The following is a 16233-nucleotide window of genomic DNA, read 5'->3' as shown; positions in this document are numbered from 1 at the left end:
AGTCATAGAAAAACAGATGAAAGACGTAAAAACAAGTCAAAGAAAAGTGTAATGATTTCACATTATAGTCTAGAAATCAGATTTTTTTGGAAGGAATCGTACAGCCCTGTTATGCACACACAAAGGCTCACTTGGTCTGGTGTGGCGAGTCTGTGCTGACGGAGTAGTGTCGGACCAGTTTGGGTTTGGTAGAGGCTGTGAGTGGCTGAGGGGGCAGGTCCGGCCCGGGCGACGACAGCGTGGGAGAGTGACTGTATGTGCTTGCCCGGCGCCTGAAACCCTGAGGCGGACTCTCAGGACCTTCGTGACTTGTAGCTGAGCCTTCGAGGCGCTTTAGGTCCCCCGTGGAATTATGGGAGCGGAGAGGACTGGAAGGGAGGAGAGAACAGAGAGGATCCTCTAATGATGTTTCCTGTACAAACAAGAAAGTGTAAAACACAATCTTTTAAATAAGCAATTTCCAAGACAGCAGGTTCAAGCCATTAGTTAAATACATAAGCACTATTGTTCAAAAGGGTCACATTCTTTATTTATATTTTTCCACACTTCGTAATAAAAGTAAACTCATGAAATAACACAAATGTAACTTTGGGAAAACTTTGTTATATATTAGCATCTTCAGTGTATCCATTCTTTCCCTAAATTTACAGAAATGATTACTTGGCATATTATTAGGCAGCTTCTGAGGTCTCAGTATGAAATATATTTGTGATGCGATCTGGGAAAACCCATAACATGGTGAAATTGTACCAATTTTAAATTGATACCATATGAAAGCTTAAACCTTTTTCAAATCTGTTTTTGTTTCTTTTATAGCTTGTCTGAAACACAATTTATGGCTGTCTGAAGTTGGCTGATCGCTGTAATTTTCAGAAATGGAATTTTGAGAAGAAAAGATTTGAAGAGAGGCAATGAAAATAAAAGCACATCAATCAAGTATTACAAGTAAAATTCACTTTACTGTGGTAAAAGACTTATTTTAGTCCCTGAACTTTTGATCACCTCTGATTCCCAACCTGGGGTACGTCAAAAGATTAAGATTTCATTTACTTTTAATGAAAATGTATCTCGTTTGTATCAGTCTTTTAACCAAAACATAGATTTTTGTGATGAAATCACAATTAATCTTACCAATAATATTATTAGCAGTGGTGAGTAAATGCACTGCATGGCATGTTAAAAAACGCAACAGCGATGTCCAATTCAACAACGATCTGACTATTTTCAATAAACCTGAATCGTTTCTAAAAACAAAAAGTTTATACACTATAAATAATATTAAAATTATGATATTCATTCCCGCTGCCATAGCAGTTTCAAATGATGCAAACAAACATTTGCAGTGTTTCAAAGATCAGAACTCTTAATGTGAAAACTTTAGAGAAAGTTGCGCTACTGTGTCTCATACTGTAGTCGATTAAAATGAAAAAAATATTTTTACAAAACTTGTTTTAAAAGCATGCATTAGGTTTATTTTAAAATGCACATACTGTATTTATGTTAATTTTTGAAAGAAAAATTACATTTGCACCATTTTTGTGAAAGTTTTAACCTTAAAATAACATTTCCAAAAATGTTTCAGTCGTTCATCCACTCGAAACAGGGTGAACGGCACTTTCACATTCGCTTTGCAGCCCTCTATCGGGCAAAACCGCACTAAAGAAGTTTCCAACCGTCGGGTAGTGGTCCTGTAGTTCGAGTGAAAACTACAAAAACTTGCTTTACGGCAGACTTACAATCCAATCAGAGCCAGCTATGCTGCAGTATTTACGACAGTGATTATGGACAATTCCGCTTCTAACCTGAAGGGCGAGCAAAGAGCAAAACCTCTTTAGTGTTGCTTTAAGACTGAATAGACCTAAAAATGTCAAATGGTGTAACCGCCAAAGAATGAGAAATATTAAATATTTTATCCACCTTGATGGCATGTCAATGTAATCATCAAAAAAATATATATATATTTTAAAATATTATTTTATTAGTTTTTTCTAAATGTAAATTTTTATGCGTTTTTGTACAATTTGTCCTGACATTTGCTGAAAACATCTCTTTTTTCTAAATAATCTTTGACAAATGAAAGAAATCATATTACACTAACTAGATGATTATATTTTATTCCACAATATATTTATGTTTTTATTTAAAAAAAATACTAGTCACACCAATTGACACAGAACGGTTAACACCACATTGACATTTTTGCAATTATCCACCAAATATTCTTTCAAAATTAAATAAAACCAGAAATTTTAGACTTGGTCCTCAAAAAAAAGAATGTATGCAAGTAATCTGCAAATTTATTTTGAAAATGTAACCATACAGACACAAAATAATCAACGTCACGTCATTGACCCATCCACCTTATTTTCGAACGCGAAAGTGATGTAACGTATTTCCCTTCTTTGTGCGAGACGACAGTTTCAATAGCCAGCCGTTAACAGTATAGTGAAAACACGCATAAAACATGATTAAAAACAGTTATGGTAAATATTTTCTACACCTACCATGTATGAACCAGTGTTAGGATGAAATTAAGAAGTGGCCTGATATATGCAGATGTATTCAATCATTTCGCGTTGTTGCTCGGGGGTGACGGGTCTTCAAAGCGCAAAAGCACAGAGACATACCAGTATCTTTACTATAGGAAAGTCAGTCGAGTGTTTGTACATGGAATAGATCAAGACTTGTGTTTTTAACCTTTCAGGCAATGGGTAAAATGTCACAACTGTCCCTCAAATCAAGCTTCACACTGTCTGACGGTCAGCAGCAGTATCTTTCTCATTCAGCACATTGTAAGTTATTTGAACAAACCATAATAAACATATTCAACTATTACATGTATTCAGTATTGTTTTCACTTTATGAAAATATTATTCCATCCCTTCTTACGCACTAGATGGAGACATAAGCTTGTTCAATTATTTACTTCCTTAAAAATGATTAGCATTTTATTTAAAACATAACAAAAGTACCAGCAAACACATTAAGAACTATTATAAACATTAACTAATAAGCAGTTTATGTCTTATATATTCTGTAATCGCATTTTTGTAAAATATATACAGTAGCAGAATAAATAATTATATTTTTATAACAGTTGTTTTTGTAATAGTTGTTTTTAAACAATTATTGTATTTATTGTTTACTGGCAGTGTCCATGAAAGATTTTACTGGATGGATGTGTGTATACAGATAATGGGTGCATGTGTGCCACATACACATACAGCTATTACTAATAACACAAGCAGCAGACTCGTGTGTGTCAATTTAAACCCGTCATGTATCCCGCTCGCATTTATAACGAAAGCAGAGGGACTCACCCATAGACGACCCCCTCAAAGTAAATAGGACAGAAGCAGTCGAAAGTGGACAAAAGACGGATTAAAACACTAGGTGTAAACGTGAATGCGTCTCTCTCGTCCACTGGTGACCTGACACAAACTCATCTTAATACCAGGTAAAAACAGCCCCTTTGAATGCTAATGTATATCTTCATGTGAAGTAAAAAAGGACAGATTGTATTTTTGAGATGATGTAAGTGTTTTACAGACCTGGTTTGTGCTGTTCAGGGTTGTAGAGCTGGAAGAATTACTCTCTCCTTCACTGTTGTCCTTCTGGGATTTGGGCTTATTACTGCCCTGTTGTGTAAACACATTCACTGCATCAATTTAAAAGGGTCTTTTTTGTAAAAAGACAGGATTATTATGATCTATGAATTGCACTTCACTAAAGTTGACTAAAGTATCTCACAGGAAATGGTTCACATGACCTTTAGCGTCTTCACTAAACTGTTCGAAAAAAATGGTCAAAATATGTACCCCAGCTGTCAACCGTGGCAGTACCCTTTAAAAAGTAATATGCACTATTGGGTACAAATATGCACTATTGGGTACAAATAAACACCTCTGTGTGTGCGCGTGTGTGCTATTATGAACTCTTTTGGTACTAAGATGTACCTTTTTAAAGTATACAGCCCCAGTGACAGCTAGTGTACATATTTCAACCATTTTTCCTGGCAGTGTACTATTGATATTAGCCATGTTGCATATCATCTGCACATAGTTAAACTTTGCCTGGATAAAAAGCATCTGCCAAATGTATGAATGTAAATATCTGTCATAATGCTTGTGTGCACCATGTAAGTCACACACTCTGCTGAACAGCTGCATTCCTCAATTATATATGTGAAATGAATCAAATGTGCGCTTACCTTCCAGATCCCCTCCAGTGATTCAGTGAGCGATCGCTTGGCTCTAGACTTGAGCTCCTCCAGACGAACACGACTGGAACTTGCGTTGTTTTCAGCATTCACAGAAACCTCCTGAGCAGCCTAACACATACAGTACACAGACAAAAGCCTTATTTACACCTGTCACAGGTTAGACAAATTACCAACTAATTTAAAACTCATTTAAACCTGCATGTAGAGCTGCCCACTTGTAATCATTAACTTTGAATCTGATAGGATCCACCGTGTCTCATGACAAAACATTCATATGACAACTAGTCACAAGACCAATGAGATTTAAAATCATCAGCATGCTGCCATTATCACACTATTTGTTTTTACATCTATATATTTATATTGGGTATAAGACATATTCACTTAATGTGACCCTGGACCACAAAACCACACAGGTATATTTGTAGCAATATCCAACAATACATTGTATTTGTCAAAATTATTGATATTTTTTATGCCAAAATCATAAATGGGGAAATTTCACAAGATATGTAAAATAAATCTTTGAGTATGTATGTGAAGTTTTAGCTCAAAATATCATATAGATAATTTATTATAACAAGTTAAAATTGATACTTTGTAGGTGTGAGAAGAAATTTGTTGTTTTTGGGTGTGTCCTTTTAAATGCAAATGAGCTGATCTCTGCACTAAATGGCAGTGCCGTGGTTGGATAGTCCAGATAAAGGGGCGGTATTATCCCTTTCTGACATCACAAGGGGAGCCAGATTTCAATGACTTATTTCACATGCTTGCAGAGAATGGTTTACCAAAACTAAGTTACTGGGTTGATCCTTTCCTACCATAAACATCTCAAAAATTTATTTTTCTTTAGCAATATGTGTTACTAAGGACTTCATTTGGACAGCAATTTTCTCAATATTTGAATAATTTTTGCCAATATTCAGTCCCTCCAGAAAAATGTGATTATAAGATCGCATGATTTACCGCATAATCAGCCAAAGTCCGCATTTTTTTCAAATACGCCGCACTTTCGCAGCATAAATTGCAGAGGTCTGTGCGCAAATTATGCGGGGCATGAAAGCAAGAAAGTTGAAAAATGTTGCATTTACCTCACACAAGCGCAGCCATGTCCCTGTTGCCATGTGTATGTTATAAAAAGTGACGTGATTATGTGACGTGAACATCATTGAAAAGCTGCAAAAGCTGAAAACAGTTTTTGCAAGTTCCTGCAGTTTTTGCAAGTTTCCGCAATTTCATCGCATAAAAATTCTCTCATCATTAACTCTCCCTCATTTTGTTACAAACCTGTATAAATGTCTTTGTTCTGATGAACACGAAGCAAGATATTTTGAGGAATGTTTGTAGCCAAACCGAGCATGAGCCCCATTCCCTTCCATAGTAGGAAAAAATAATACTATAGAGGTGAATGGGGCTCATGAATGGTTTGGTTACAAACATTCCTCAAATATCTTCAGTCATGTTCACCAGAACAAAGACATTTATACAGGTTTGTAACAACATGAGAGTGAGTAAATTATTAAATACAATTTTTGGTGGAACTATAAATGCAATGCGGTCAAAAATTTGGGTGCACCTAACTTTTGTGCTGGTGCACCTAAGAAAAGGCGCACCAGTGCAACCAGTGGAAAAAGTTTGTGTAGAGCCCTGCATATACATCTGGGATGTCATGAGGTTGAGTAAACTATGTGAGAATTTTCTTATTCGGCTGAACACTGTATAAAAGTATGGCGCCCACCTTTTTGTTCTGTCCATTGTGTGCATGAGTGTGTGTCTTCTGTCTCTCCTCATAATGTCGTCTTAGACATGATATGATCAACTCGTTCTCCTCCTGATCAGACTTCGGTCTGGCTTTCTGCTCACATAACACACACACACACAGATTCATGACACACAAAACTTCTTCAAATTGCCACAAGATGGCACCAGTATAGCTTAGTTGACATTTAATCAGTTAAAAAAAACGACTTTACTATGATATTTCAAAATTTTGTGTTTTAATATGAATTTTGGGTTTGGACCAGCGTGAGAGTAAGCTATTGTTTTTGCATAACTTAATGTTGGTAAGAAAACAACCTCTCTTTTAACAATCACTTAAAATAAAATAAAAAAACTTAAAAAATATTATTTTGTTTTCACCCCCAAAGCTTAAGAAGATAACTAATGAAACTAGGTGAGATTTCTGTCTGTTGCTGAACATCAGTCAAGTCATTCAGGTTCAATGTGGTTTCAGGATGCTGGGGTACTGGACAAACTGGTTTGATTAATACCATTGTCACACCCATGAAAAAGAGAAACACATTCCTCCGAGATCCAAGTGATCTGACACACACTGCTAATCTAGAGAACAACAGAGCTTTTGGATGTCTGTATAAATGTGTATAAATAGTGATTTTAAGGTTGGAATAACCCACCATGGTGCTCTCAAACACAGCTGCCTGCTCCTGATTTTCCAACCCTGCCAAATGCTTCTGGAGTTCCAGCTTAGTTTTGGATGGATGAAGACCTGAAAAGTGTCAAGCAACTCTCTGGTCAGCATATGCTTGTAGTATATGTATTTTGGTTAAAGTCCTTAAAAGTACACAGAAAAGCTCCAGTCCTAAATTTAAGTGTGCGTTACATGGGATTCTTTGTACGTGTTTTAGTTTGATGGACAAGGCATGAAGGACTGGTAAAGAGGATCATTATGACAGAGTAACCGTGATTGAATATGAGATATGAGAAATAATAGACATCTGACCCTCTATTCTGTCACAGAGTCTGTGCAGCTGCTGCAGGGGACAGCTGTCACACTGTTGACTCTGAGTCCTACTGTTCTGCTGGAGCGCGGCAACAGAGAACGCCTGCTTCAACGTCAACATGATCTCATCCACCTGAACACAGAAGAGTGACATACAATCGATGCTTTTGACTTGACAGTTTGGAATGGGTTAATGGAATAGGTAGAGATAATAAAGGACATTCTCATAGTAAGTGTATTCTGTATTTCTGAGAATAGGATATTAATAGCAGAATGTGATAAAATATCATACAAAAAACAAGACATGCAAGAACATGAGATTTTAAGTTACTGGTGTGCCGCCATATTTGATTTTAGAGCTATTATGTGTTGGTTTTGGTGTTGTTTGCTAATTCAGTTTAAATTATTATTTACCCGCCAATGACGAGTATTTCCGGCAATATGTAATACTGCTATTATTCCGCAACTTAAAAAACCCGGAAGTATCGCCCTAGGGCAAACAGCTGTATGTCCGTGTATGCTTTGAGGATCGCTTTTAATTTGATCTCTATCAAAAGTCCTTTACAAAAACACAATTATCTCAGCTTTTTGCTCAAAATGTGGTGTTTCTGAAGAAACCTACCCATATTTGAGAGGCCATGAGTAGACAACTAATGAAGGTTGGATGAAACTTTTTTTTGTGAAACTTTATCTTTCATGTGATATATTGTATTTATATATATTTAAAGAAGCCAAGTTCTTCTGGAAGGCATTAAACTTTTGTGAAAAGCATGAAAAATGCTGGCGCTGGCTGGCCACTTTAAAAAAAAACGCTGACAGGGAAAGAGTTAAAGGTGCCAAAGACTACAATATGTTAAATTGCTCTCTCAATATCTACATAAACGGTATGTGGCTTTATTAAGTGCACAAATATTCCAGAAATGGTTTTACATTTATTACCCTATTTGAAAGGGTCATGAATAATAATGTTGAGCTCTGCTCTGATTGGCTGTTTATCAAAGTGGCTCATTTTAGAAGCTTTGTGTGTGAGCCTTATCAGACGAAGAACAATCAAATATTTGGAGATGGAAATGGACGTTTTAGAATGGTAAGTTTGTGATTTTCAATATGGAACTGCAAAACGTTCCGTATTTTTCGGTCTATAAGCCGCTTTTTTTCAAAACTAGGCGGATGCTGCGTCTTATAGTCAGGTATGAATTAATTTTGACATTTATGAGGCAATAGACAATAGCCGTCTACAGCCGTGAGAGTCCGCCATATGCTGCTTCTGTATTTTTGTAATTTAATGGATTCAGTAATGTGGAATGACGAGTATGTGAACTTCACGCTAGTTGGCTTGTTCGGTTAATTTAGCCTATTTAACCTTCCAGGTAAGTTGTGTATGCTATGGTTTATCGTTTAAATAACTGATAATATTACTTTAATGTGCAGACATCTATTCAGCCTCCTGTTCTGTCTGCTATTGTTTAGTTGAATAACTTGCCTTTCCAGATTAAATGTCTGTTCCTCGGCTTGGATTTTGTGAAATAATTTTCGAAATAAACGCAACGTATAGTCCACTGTGACTTATTTATGTAATTTCGTCCTAATGACACATTTTTGAATGATACGGCTTATACTCCGGTGCAGCTTATAATCCGGAAAGTACGGTAACTGTAATGTCAATAGTAAAACTTCAGCCTAAATGCTAGCATATAGCATTAACTAGCATATAGCCCTAACTCAGCAGTCATAACTTTGATTTTATCATTGTAACAACATTCAAATTAATTTAATGTGTAATTTAATGTTTGGGCATACATCACGACTGTAACGTCACAGTCGGTGTTATGTTGAGATTGGCCTCTTTTCCAGCGGTATTTTGCATGGACAAGGTTTACATAAAGCCTGGGATACACTGCACGATTTTTGGCTGTCCCAGACAAAAGATTACCATCGTGCCGATTTCTGTGATTGTGGCTCTTCATCAGTGGTCCTATGTCGTACATACGTTTTTTTCATTCTACAAACCCTTTACCCACTTTCACTTCAAATACGCTTAATCCCGGCCAGAAATACCGGTTTGTTGGCAGAATCCGTTAAATGCACAACGATTCAGCGAAATCCTCTAAGTTCACGGAAGACGAATGTGAAACAACTGTGGATCACATTGCGTCCCTTGTAAGTCCATGGACCTGAATACAACCCAAATGTGGCAGCCACACGCATCACAGCCCTCCCTAATATATATGGTTTAGTTTCTTCATTTTTACATTTTGAATGTTCATCATTTGCACAAAAAGCCACTACTTTGTAAAGATCACCTAAAGGAAAACTCTGTATGTGTGACAGTACATAGACTAAAATTAGCACCGTTTTCTGTACACTGTTTCGCTAATATAACAATTAATTTTCATTCCCACATAAAGATACATTTTTCTCCTGTTGTGAGAAGTGTTACTATGTGAAGAACTTTGAGATGTTTTCATGTACTCATCCATGATTCTCACCAGAGATTCATTAGCGCACTGGAAAACATAGCAGACAAACTGACAGCCTCCATTCTCCACCGTCTCCCTGCATATGAAGCCAAAGTGGTCCACATGACGAATACCCTGGAGAACACAGATAGAAAAAGAAAAGATGGAAAAAATAGAGACAAGATGTGCCACTTGATTAAACTTACCTAATGTAATCATCAATCTGGCAAATACTGTACATCAGGGCTATTTAATTCCAGCCCTGGAGGACCGATGTCCTACAGAGTTAAGATCCAACCCTCCAGGACCGGAATTGAATAGCCCTGTTGTATATTTTATCATTGAAACGTAGCAGGTTAAAGTGTAACGCGAATACAAAAGTGCTGTCTGATCTAAACTCCTACAGTAGCTAAAAATCCATTCAGTCAATCTCCGGGTCTGCATAGCTTAGCATAATCCATTGAATCTGATTAGACCATTAGCATCCCGCTCAAAAATAACCAAAGAGTTGATATTTTTCCTATTTAAAGCTTGACTCTTTTGTAGCTACATCTTGTACTAAGACCGACGAAAAATTAAAGGTTGCAATTTTTTAAACCGATATGGCTAAGAACTATACTCTCATTCCGGTGTAAAAATCAAGGACTTTATGGCTGCAGCATTGTATGTATTTTTGGGCACTACATAATATCATCGCTCCATCCTTGAAGTACTCTATTAGTAAAGCTGTCTAACAACATCATTAGTGATGTGAATGCACCCTAACCACGGATCTAGTTGGTATCAACATCATTGTTGGTCCTGGAACAATCTTTCTATCAACCAACAAGATTGTAGGAATAGGTTTATACTCAATGTCAAGTTTAGGGTTAGTGGCTAGTATCCCGTTCTTAAAAACCTATTGCTTCCATCTGATTTTAGCGGGGTAAGTTATGGTTTTAATGTTTCTTTGACAGAAATGTTGTTACAGGACAAACAAAAGATGTTAATCCAGAAACTCATCTTGCTTGGCCCAAATGGTAGTCACAGACCTGTGAACAAAAGGAGATCTCTCTGAAGCTTTTCTCTATGGCCACCTTCTTAGTGTCAGGACTTACGAGGAAGATTTGAGAGCGCCCGATCTGAAATACAAAAAAGAGAAACATCATTACAGTGGTTTTGCTTCAGGAAGTGATGACCCAATACTGTACTAAAACTGGTTTCAACAATTGTTAGAAACCATATCTGTAGGAATAGGTAAAGAGAAAGCAGTAAAGGGGGGACTATTAAGTAAGTTTTCATCATGTACATGTCAAGGGTTTACAAAAGAGATATTTAATAGGGAACTTTAAGTCAATGTGTGCAAGTTTGGTTTTAGTAAATGACTACGTGAATATTTCCTGGTGCATCACTAAACGTGTAACTGCTATATGAGCTGGCTACAGTTTATAAAGTAACATAACCAGATCAGACTTAGTATATGGCTATAGTTTTAGATACACTTATCATTCATGCGATTTTGGCCAAAAAATCATACCTGGATAATACTTATGATTTTGCCGATAACAGACAATATTTTGAATCCTTCAAAAACGTGTTTGTGAAAGTCTTATATTGTTCTAGCTCTCTCCTATTTAATTCAATGTATATAGTGCTTTCACAACTGTTTTATTTTTTCAAAGCTGCTCTACATTAATAGATGCCGGTGAAAACAGAAAAATTGATGGACAACATCAGCAGCAGAATACAGCGGCTAAGATTAAACTGTACTAGCGAGCGTAGTAATAATGTAACGTAGGGTGCTATATTAAGCCAATGTCAGCTGACTCCCTTGAGGTTAAAAAACCCCTAGTAGAAAAAAACTCATATATATTCCTACAACATATTAATATGATTAAGGTTAATGTTGGTGTTTTTAACCAAACAGGAAGCATTCAAGTAAACATTACTAAACAGTAGTGAACTTTAAAGGAATATTCCATTTTCTTAAAAGAAAAATCCAGATAATTTACTCACCATCATGTCATCCAAAATGTTGATGTCTTTCTTTGTTCAGTCGAGAAGAAATTATGTTTTTTGAGGAAAACATTGCAGGATTTTTCTCATTTTAATGGACTTTAATAGACACCAACAATTAACACTTAACTTAACACGTAACAGCTTTCTTCAACTGAGTTTCAAAGGACTATAAACAATCCCAAACGAGGCATAAGTGTCTTATCTAGCAAAACGATTGTAATTTTTGACAAGAAAAATAACAAATATACACTTTTAAAGCACAACTTCTCGTCTAGATCTGGTCGTGATGCACCAGGTGACCCCACGCAATACGTCATGACACAGAAGACGAACGCGAAACTCCGCCCCAGTGTTTACAAGTGTGTTGAAAGAGGACCGTTCCTACGTTGTTGTATGTCAACTGATACCAATTAATGTCTTTGTGGCAGTTTATTGTTTAAAATGGTCCGCAAATGTGCGTTTCATATATGTAACACGTGACCTCCCTACGTCACTACGCATTTACGTTAGGTCGCGCTGGACCAGACCTAGACGAAAAGTTGTGGTTCAAAAGAGCATATTTCCTATCCTTCCTGTCAAAAATGACAATCGTTTCGCTAGATAAGACCCTTATGCCTCGTTTGGGATTGTTTATAGTCCTTTAAAACTCCTTTGAAAAAAACTGTAACGTGTTGAGTTAAGTGTTAATTGTTGGTGTCTATTAAAGTCCATTAAAATGAGAAAAATCCCGCAATGTTTTCCTCAAAAAACAATTTCTTCTCGACTGAAAAAAGAAAGACATCAACATTTTGGATGACATGGTGGTGAGTAAATTATCTGGATTTTTCTTTTAAGAAAATGGAATATTCCTTTAATCAAAAATAACATTGTAATACAGTAAGTCAAAAAATGCAAACTTCCATCAAACACAGCATAAGAAGTGATGCACAGCTTTACATAATGGCTTGTTGCTTTAACGTAGCGAGTTCCTCTTCAGTCATTTCGCACTGTTATGTTTATAATAGTTAATGTGATCTATTCATCAGAAAAACAGTAAATAACTTCTTAAGTAACTTCCCTTTAACTGTCACTGTTCTCTGTGCATGCGTGTATGTGGTGTGTGTTCTCACATGCGTCCTATGCTAGTGACAGACATGAGAAAAGTGCGGCTGGCCTGTATACGTCCTCTGCTTGCGACATAGAAATTGCAAAGAGCCCGTTCAGCTAAAGTAATTAATATGACGTTGATTTACAAGCCATACACGTGATGCCGCAATCAAATGTGCTGCTATCATGCTCTGAAAGCGCATACAGATTGAATTTGTGGACACTAGAGGCTGGTTTTTGAAAAGCAAGGGATACTCGATAATATTATTTTGCACATGGCTAAAACAACAACAACGATATTATCACAAACGACACATCTTGCACACCCCTATGTGCTATATGCCAACAATACAAACATGTTATATTTTGTCTATTCACAGCACAATTCTCCTATGGCATTTTAAAGTCACTAAAGATTACACAAACAGTATCACAAACACATCACCACACATTAAGTGTAACTCTTATCAAAAAGACGCAAAACAAGTAACAGTGAAAACAGTGCAATGATGACCACAATGCTATTTCATAACACAAACAATTCTGCTCCTATACAAAAACTTTCATTTTTATTGCTACAGCAATCGTAAAACTCATTATTGCTAGGTCATTTCCAGCTGAAGAGCTGACAGCTTCCTGTCGGTCTGAGAAACAGGAAGTGCCGTTTAGACTTAGTCAGCGCTATGTGACACCTGGCATGTTTTTGGATGCCTCAACACAATAAATGACATGGGGCAAAACACACATAACAGTGTGTGCAACCCCTGTCACCCTCAATACCAATCCCAAAGATGCTCTATTGGGTTGAGATCTGGTGACTGTGGGGGCCATTTTAGTACAGTGAACTCATTGTCATGTTCAAGAAACCAATTTGAAATGTTTCGAGCTTTGTGACATGATGCATTTTCCTGCTGGAAGTAGCCATTAGAGGATGGGTACATGGTGGTCATATAAGGAATGGACATGGTCAGAAACAATGCTCAGGTAGGCCGTGGCATTTAAACGATACCCAATTTGCACTAAGGGGCCTAAAGTATGCCAATAAAACATCCCCCACACCATTACACCACCACCACCAGCCTGCACAGTGGTAACAAGGCATGATGGGTCCATGTTCCCATTCTGTTTACGGCAAATTCTGACTCTACCATCTGAATGTCTCAACAGAAATCGACAGTCTTCAACTGTCCGATTTTGGTGAGCTTGTGCAAATTGTAGCCTCTTTTTACTATTTGTAGTGGAGATGAGTGGTACCGGGTGGGATCTTCTGCTGTTGTTGCCCATCCGCCTCAAGGTTGTGAATGTTGTGGCTTCACAAATGCTTTTTTCATGCATACTTTGATTGTAACGAGTGGTTATTTCAGTCAAAGTTGCTCTTCTATCAGCTTGAATCAGTCGGCTCATTCTCCTCTGACCTCTAGCATCAACAAGCCATTTTCGCCCACACAGGGCTCAACGCAAAAAAAATTTGGGCCAGTGGTTCAGGTTTTTACTTGCCCTGCCAAAATTTTCACTGGCCCCACCAAAAAATATTTTTGTGTCACATATTAAAAATAATAATTCAAAAGTCAAATATAATTTTACAAATTGTATTCATCATTAGCCTGTCATGGCTATGGTCTCAGATATTTCAGCATAAAAACTGCACAAAAGATAATTCATAAAAGAAATCTTGTTGCAAGAACGTTAACTAACCCATATTACTAAAACAGTGGTATTAAATTTTATACAGTGTTGTTTTTGTTTCTGCCAGCATGCTAATAAAGTGGATTGCCTTAATCTCAGTTAGCATCTCTTTCCAAAGAACCTCAAAGATAGTGTCTGTGAATCTAGAATTATAAATATTTAGTAAATGTTATAATAGGTCAAAATCATAGTGTGATGGAAACAAACAGAAGTATGGAAAATATATACTGCATATATTTCCATGCAGTTCTATCCATTTTAACAAATAGTGGTGCATTTAGTAGACTTATTTCTTTAACGCCAGAGGATTTTTTTAAGTTGCCAGCGCAAGCATTTTTTATCATTTTTTTAAAAGTTTAATGCTGATCCCTCTGCTTTCAAACAAAATACAGTTTCATCCCATCTTCATTTTTATTCATCACCTCTCAAATATGGGAGGGTTTTAAGGACGTTTGTTGCAGTAGAGATCAGATAATATCAGTAAATGCTCCAGTGTTTTATAAGTTGGGTAAGTGCGCCACCTAGTGGGTAATAGCGGGAAAATAGATTGCCTTAACTTCTTCCACCCTGAAGCTATTTTGGGGATTTTCGCCTGGATTTGGCCTACCCAATTTCAAAAGCTTCCCATACCCACATGCAGAGGTTTACATACAAATGTTTGGTATAATTTTACAGGAAACCCTTTGAAATTACATAAAACACTGTTGAAAGTGCTAAACATGGTTGTATGTGTTGTCAGTCCTCTAATAAACACAAAAATAAATAGGCGCTTTTTGATGTTTTTTTTCTAAAGTTTTTATTTAAAAGTGTATAACTCTGGCCCTGAGTGCCTCAGCTCCCTGCAGACAGTTTTGTTTGATTCCAGCAATTGCCAGCTTACAGAGGAAAAAATATTTTTTTCTCTATCATAATCTATGCAAAAGTTATTTTACTCCAACTGATGGGAGGAATAATACGCTTATGGAGTTAAATTTCTGCCAAAATACATTTGAAGTGCTACCATAACCACATACAGTGGATTAAATGCAATTGCTTTATATCATTTTAAAGAAAACCCTTTGAAGTTACATAAAAAGCTGCTGTTTGTGACAAATGGTGTTATTTATGTTGTTTTTCATATGAGGAAACACCAAATTTTCTTTTTATATGTTGTAAATACTGCCTCTGATAGTGTATAACTCTGGTTCTGTGTGCTCTAGCAGACTGCAGACAGTTCTGGTTGTTACCAGCAGCAGACAGTAAACACACAAAAAAAGAATGATCTCTTTAGCATGTCACATTCAAAAGTTATTTTCATTTTACTGAAGTGTCCGAAAATACATTTTTCATATAAATATTAATTTTTTGTTTTGGACATATAATAAATAACAAGGGATTATTCATGCACACAACCTAAGAAAATGCTGTGAATGGACTCATTTTTTAGAGTAGGACCTAAGAGAAAAGATGGTGTATCATTTGTGGCTATATGTGCTATCTGAGGCAGTCCACACTCAATTTTCCCATATGTTTACAAAAGACGATTTTTTACATCATTATTCATTCAATTATTGTTGGATATGTGTTGATAATAGAACAAAAATAACGCTGTAGCCTTATTCCTGAGAATGAGGGCATTCATTTGATATAAGACTTGCCCATGTTTGTCATACTTGAAAAATATGAAATATGTGAATATTAAATCATATAAAAAATTATGGGGGGGGTGATGGTGTAAATTAAGTGTAAATAACTTTCTTACAGTAAAAGATTTCTCAAAGTGATGCATATCTGGAGAAAGTAGAGAGTCTAAGCTTTCAAACAGTATCTCATATGTGTTACTGGGGTCCATGATGGACCATAAAAGATTAAAAGAATATTTTATTTGAGTCAAAATACGAAATTTTGTACCCGGGACTGGGTCCTCAGGGTTTAAGATGTTAAACTCATAATTGGTGGGGAAAGAGTTAACTATTAGTAAAGACGTAAAACCAAATATTTCTTACCTCCGACATGCAATATCTGTGTGGTACTGGGATCCCACATGAACTCTGTTTTTATTT

At 36.4% G+C, this 16233-nt stretch overlaps 1 protein-coding gene across 4 annotated transcripts in view; it reads right to left on the bottom strand.

Annotated features, from left to right (window-relative positions):
• The window catches only part of tbc1d1 (TBC1 (tre-2/USP6, BUB2, cdc16) domain family, member 1), a 78084-nt gene that overhangs the window by 37896 nt on the left and 23955 nt on the right, over positions 1-16233 (bottom strand). For all 4 annotated transcript variants that reach the window (XM_073865167.1, XM_073865168.1, XM_073865174.1 and 1 more), the window contains 8 exons: positions 10453-10542; positions 9452-9556; positions 6963-7095; positions 6637-6728; positions 5961-6077; positions 4211-4330; positions 3552-3638; positions 132-412 (listed from right to left, as the gene is read on the bottom strand). In XM_073865167.1, the coding sequence (XP_073721268.1) occupies positions 132-412; positions 3552-3638; positions 4211-4330; positions 5961-6077; positions 6637-6728; positions 6963-7095; positions 9452-9556; positions 10453-10542 (1025 nt within the window). The remainder of the gene's footprint in view (positions 1-131; positions 413-3551; positions 3639-4210; positions 4331-5960; positions 6078-6636; positions 6729-6962; positions 7096-9451; positions 9557-10452; positions 10543-16233) is intronic.

This window comes from Misgurnus anguillicaudatus, chromosome 3 (assembly GCF_027580225.2).
Source record: "Misgurnus anguillicaudatus chromosome 3, ASM2758022v2, whole genome shotgun sequence".
Classification (NCBI taxonomy): domain Eukaryota; kingdom Metazoa; phylum Chordata; class Actinopteri; order Cypriniformes; family Cobitidae; genus Misgurnus; species Misgurnus anguillicaudatus.
The sequence above is the reverse complement of the archived record's forward strand: the minus strand, read 5'-3'. Positions and strand labels throughout refer to the sequence as shown.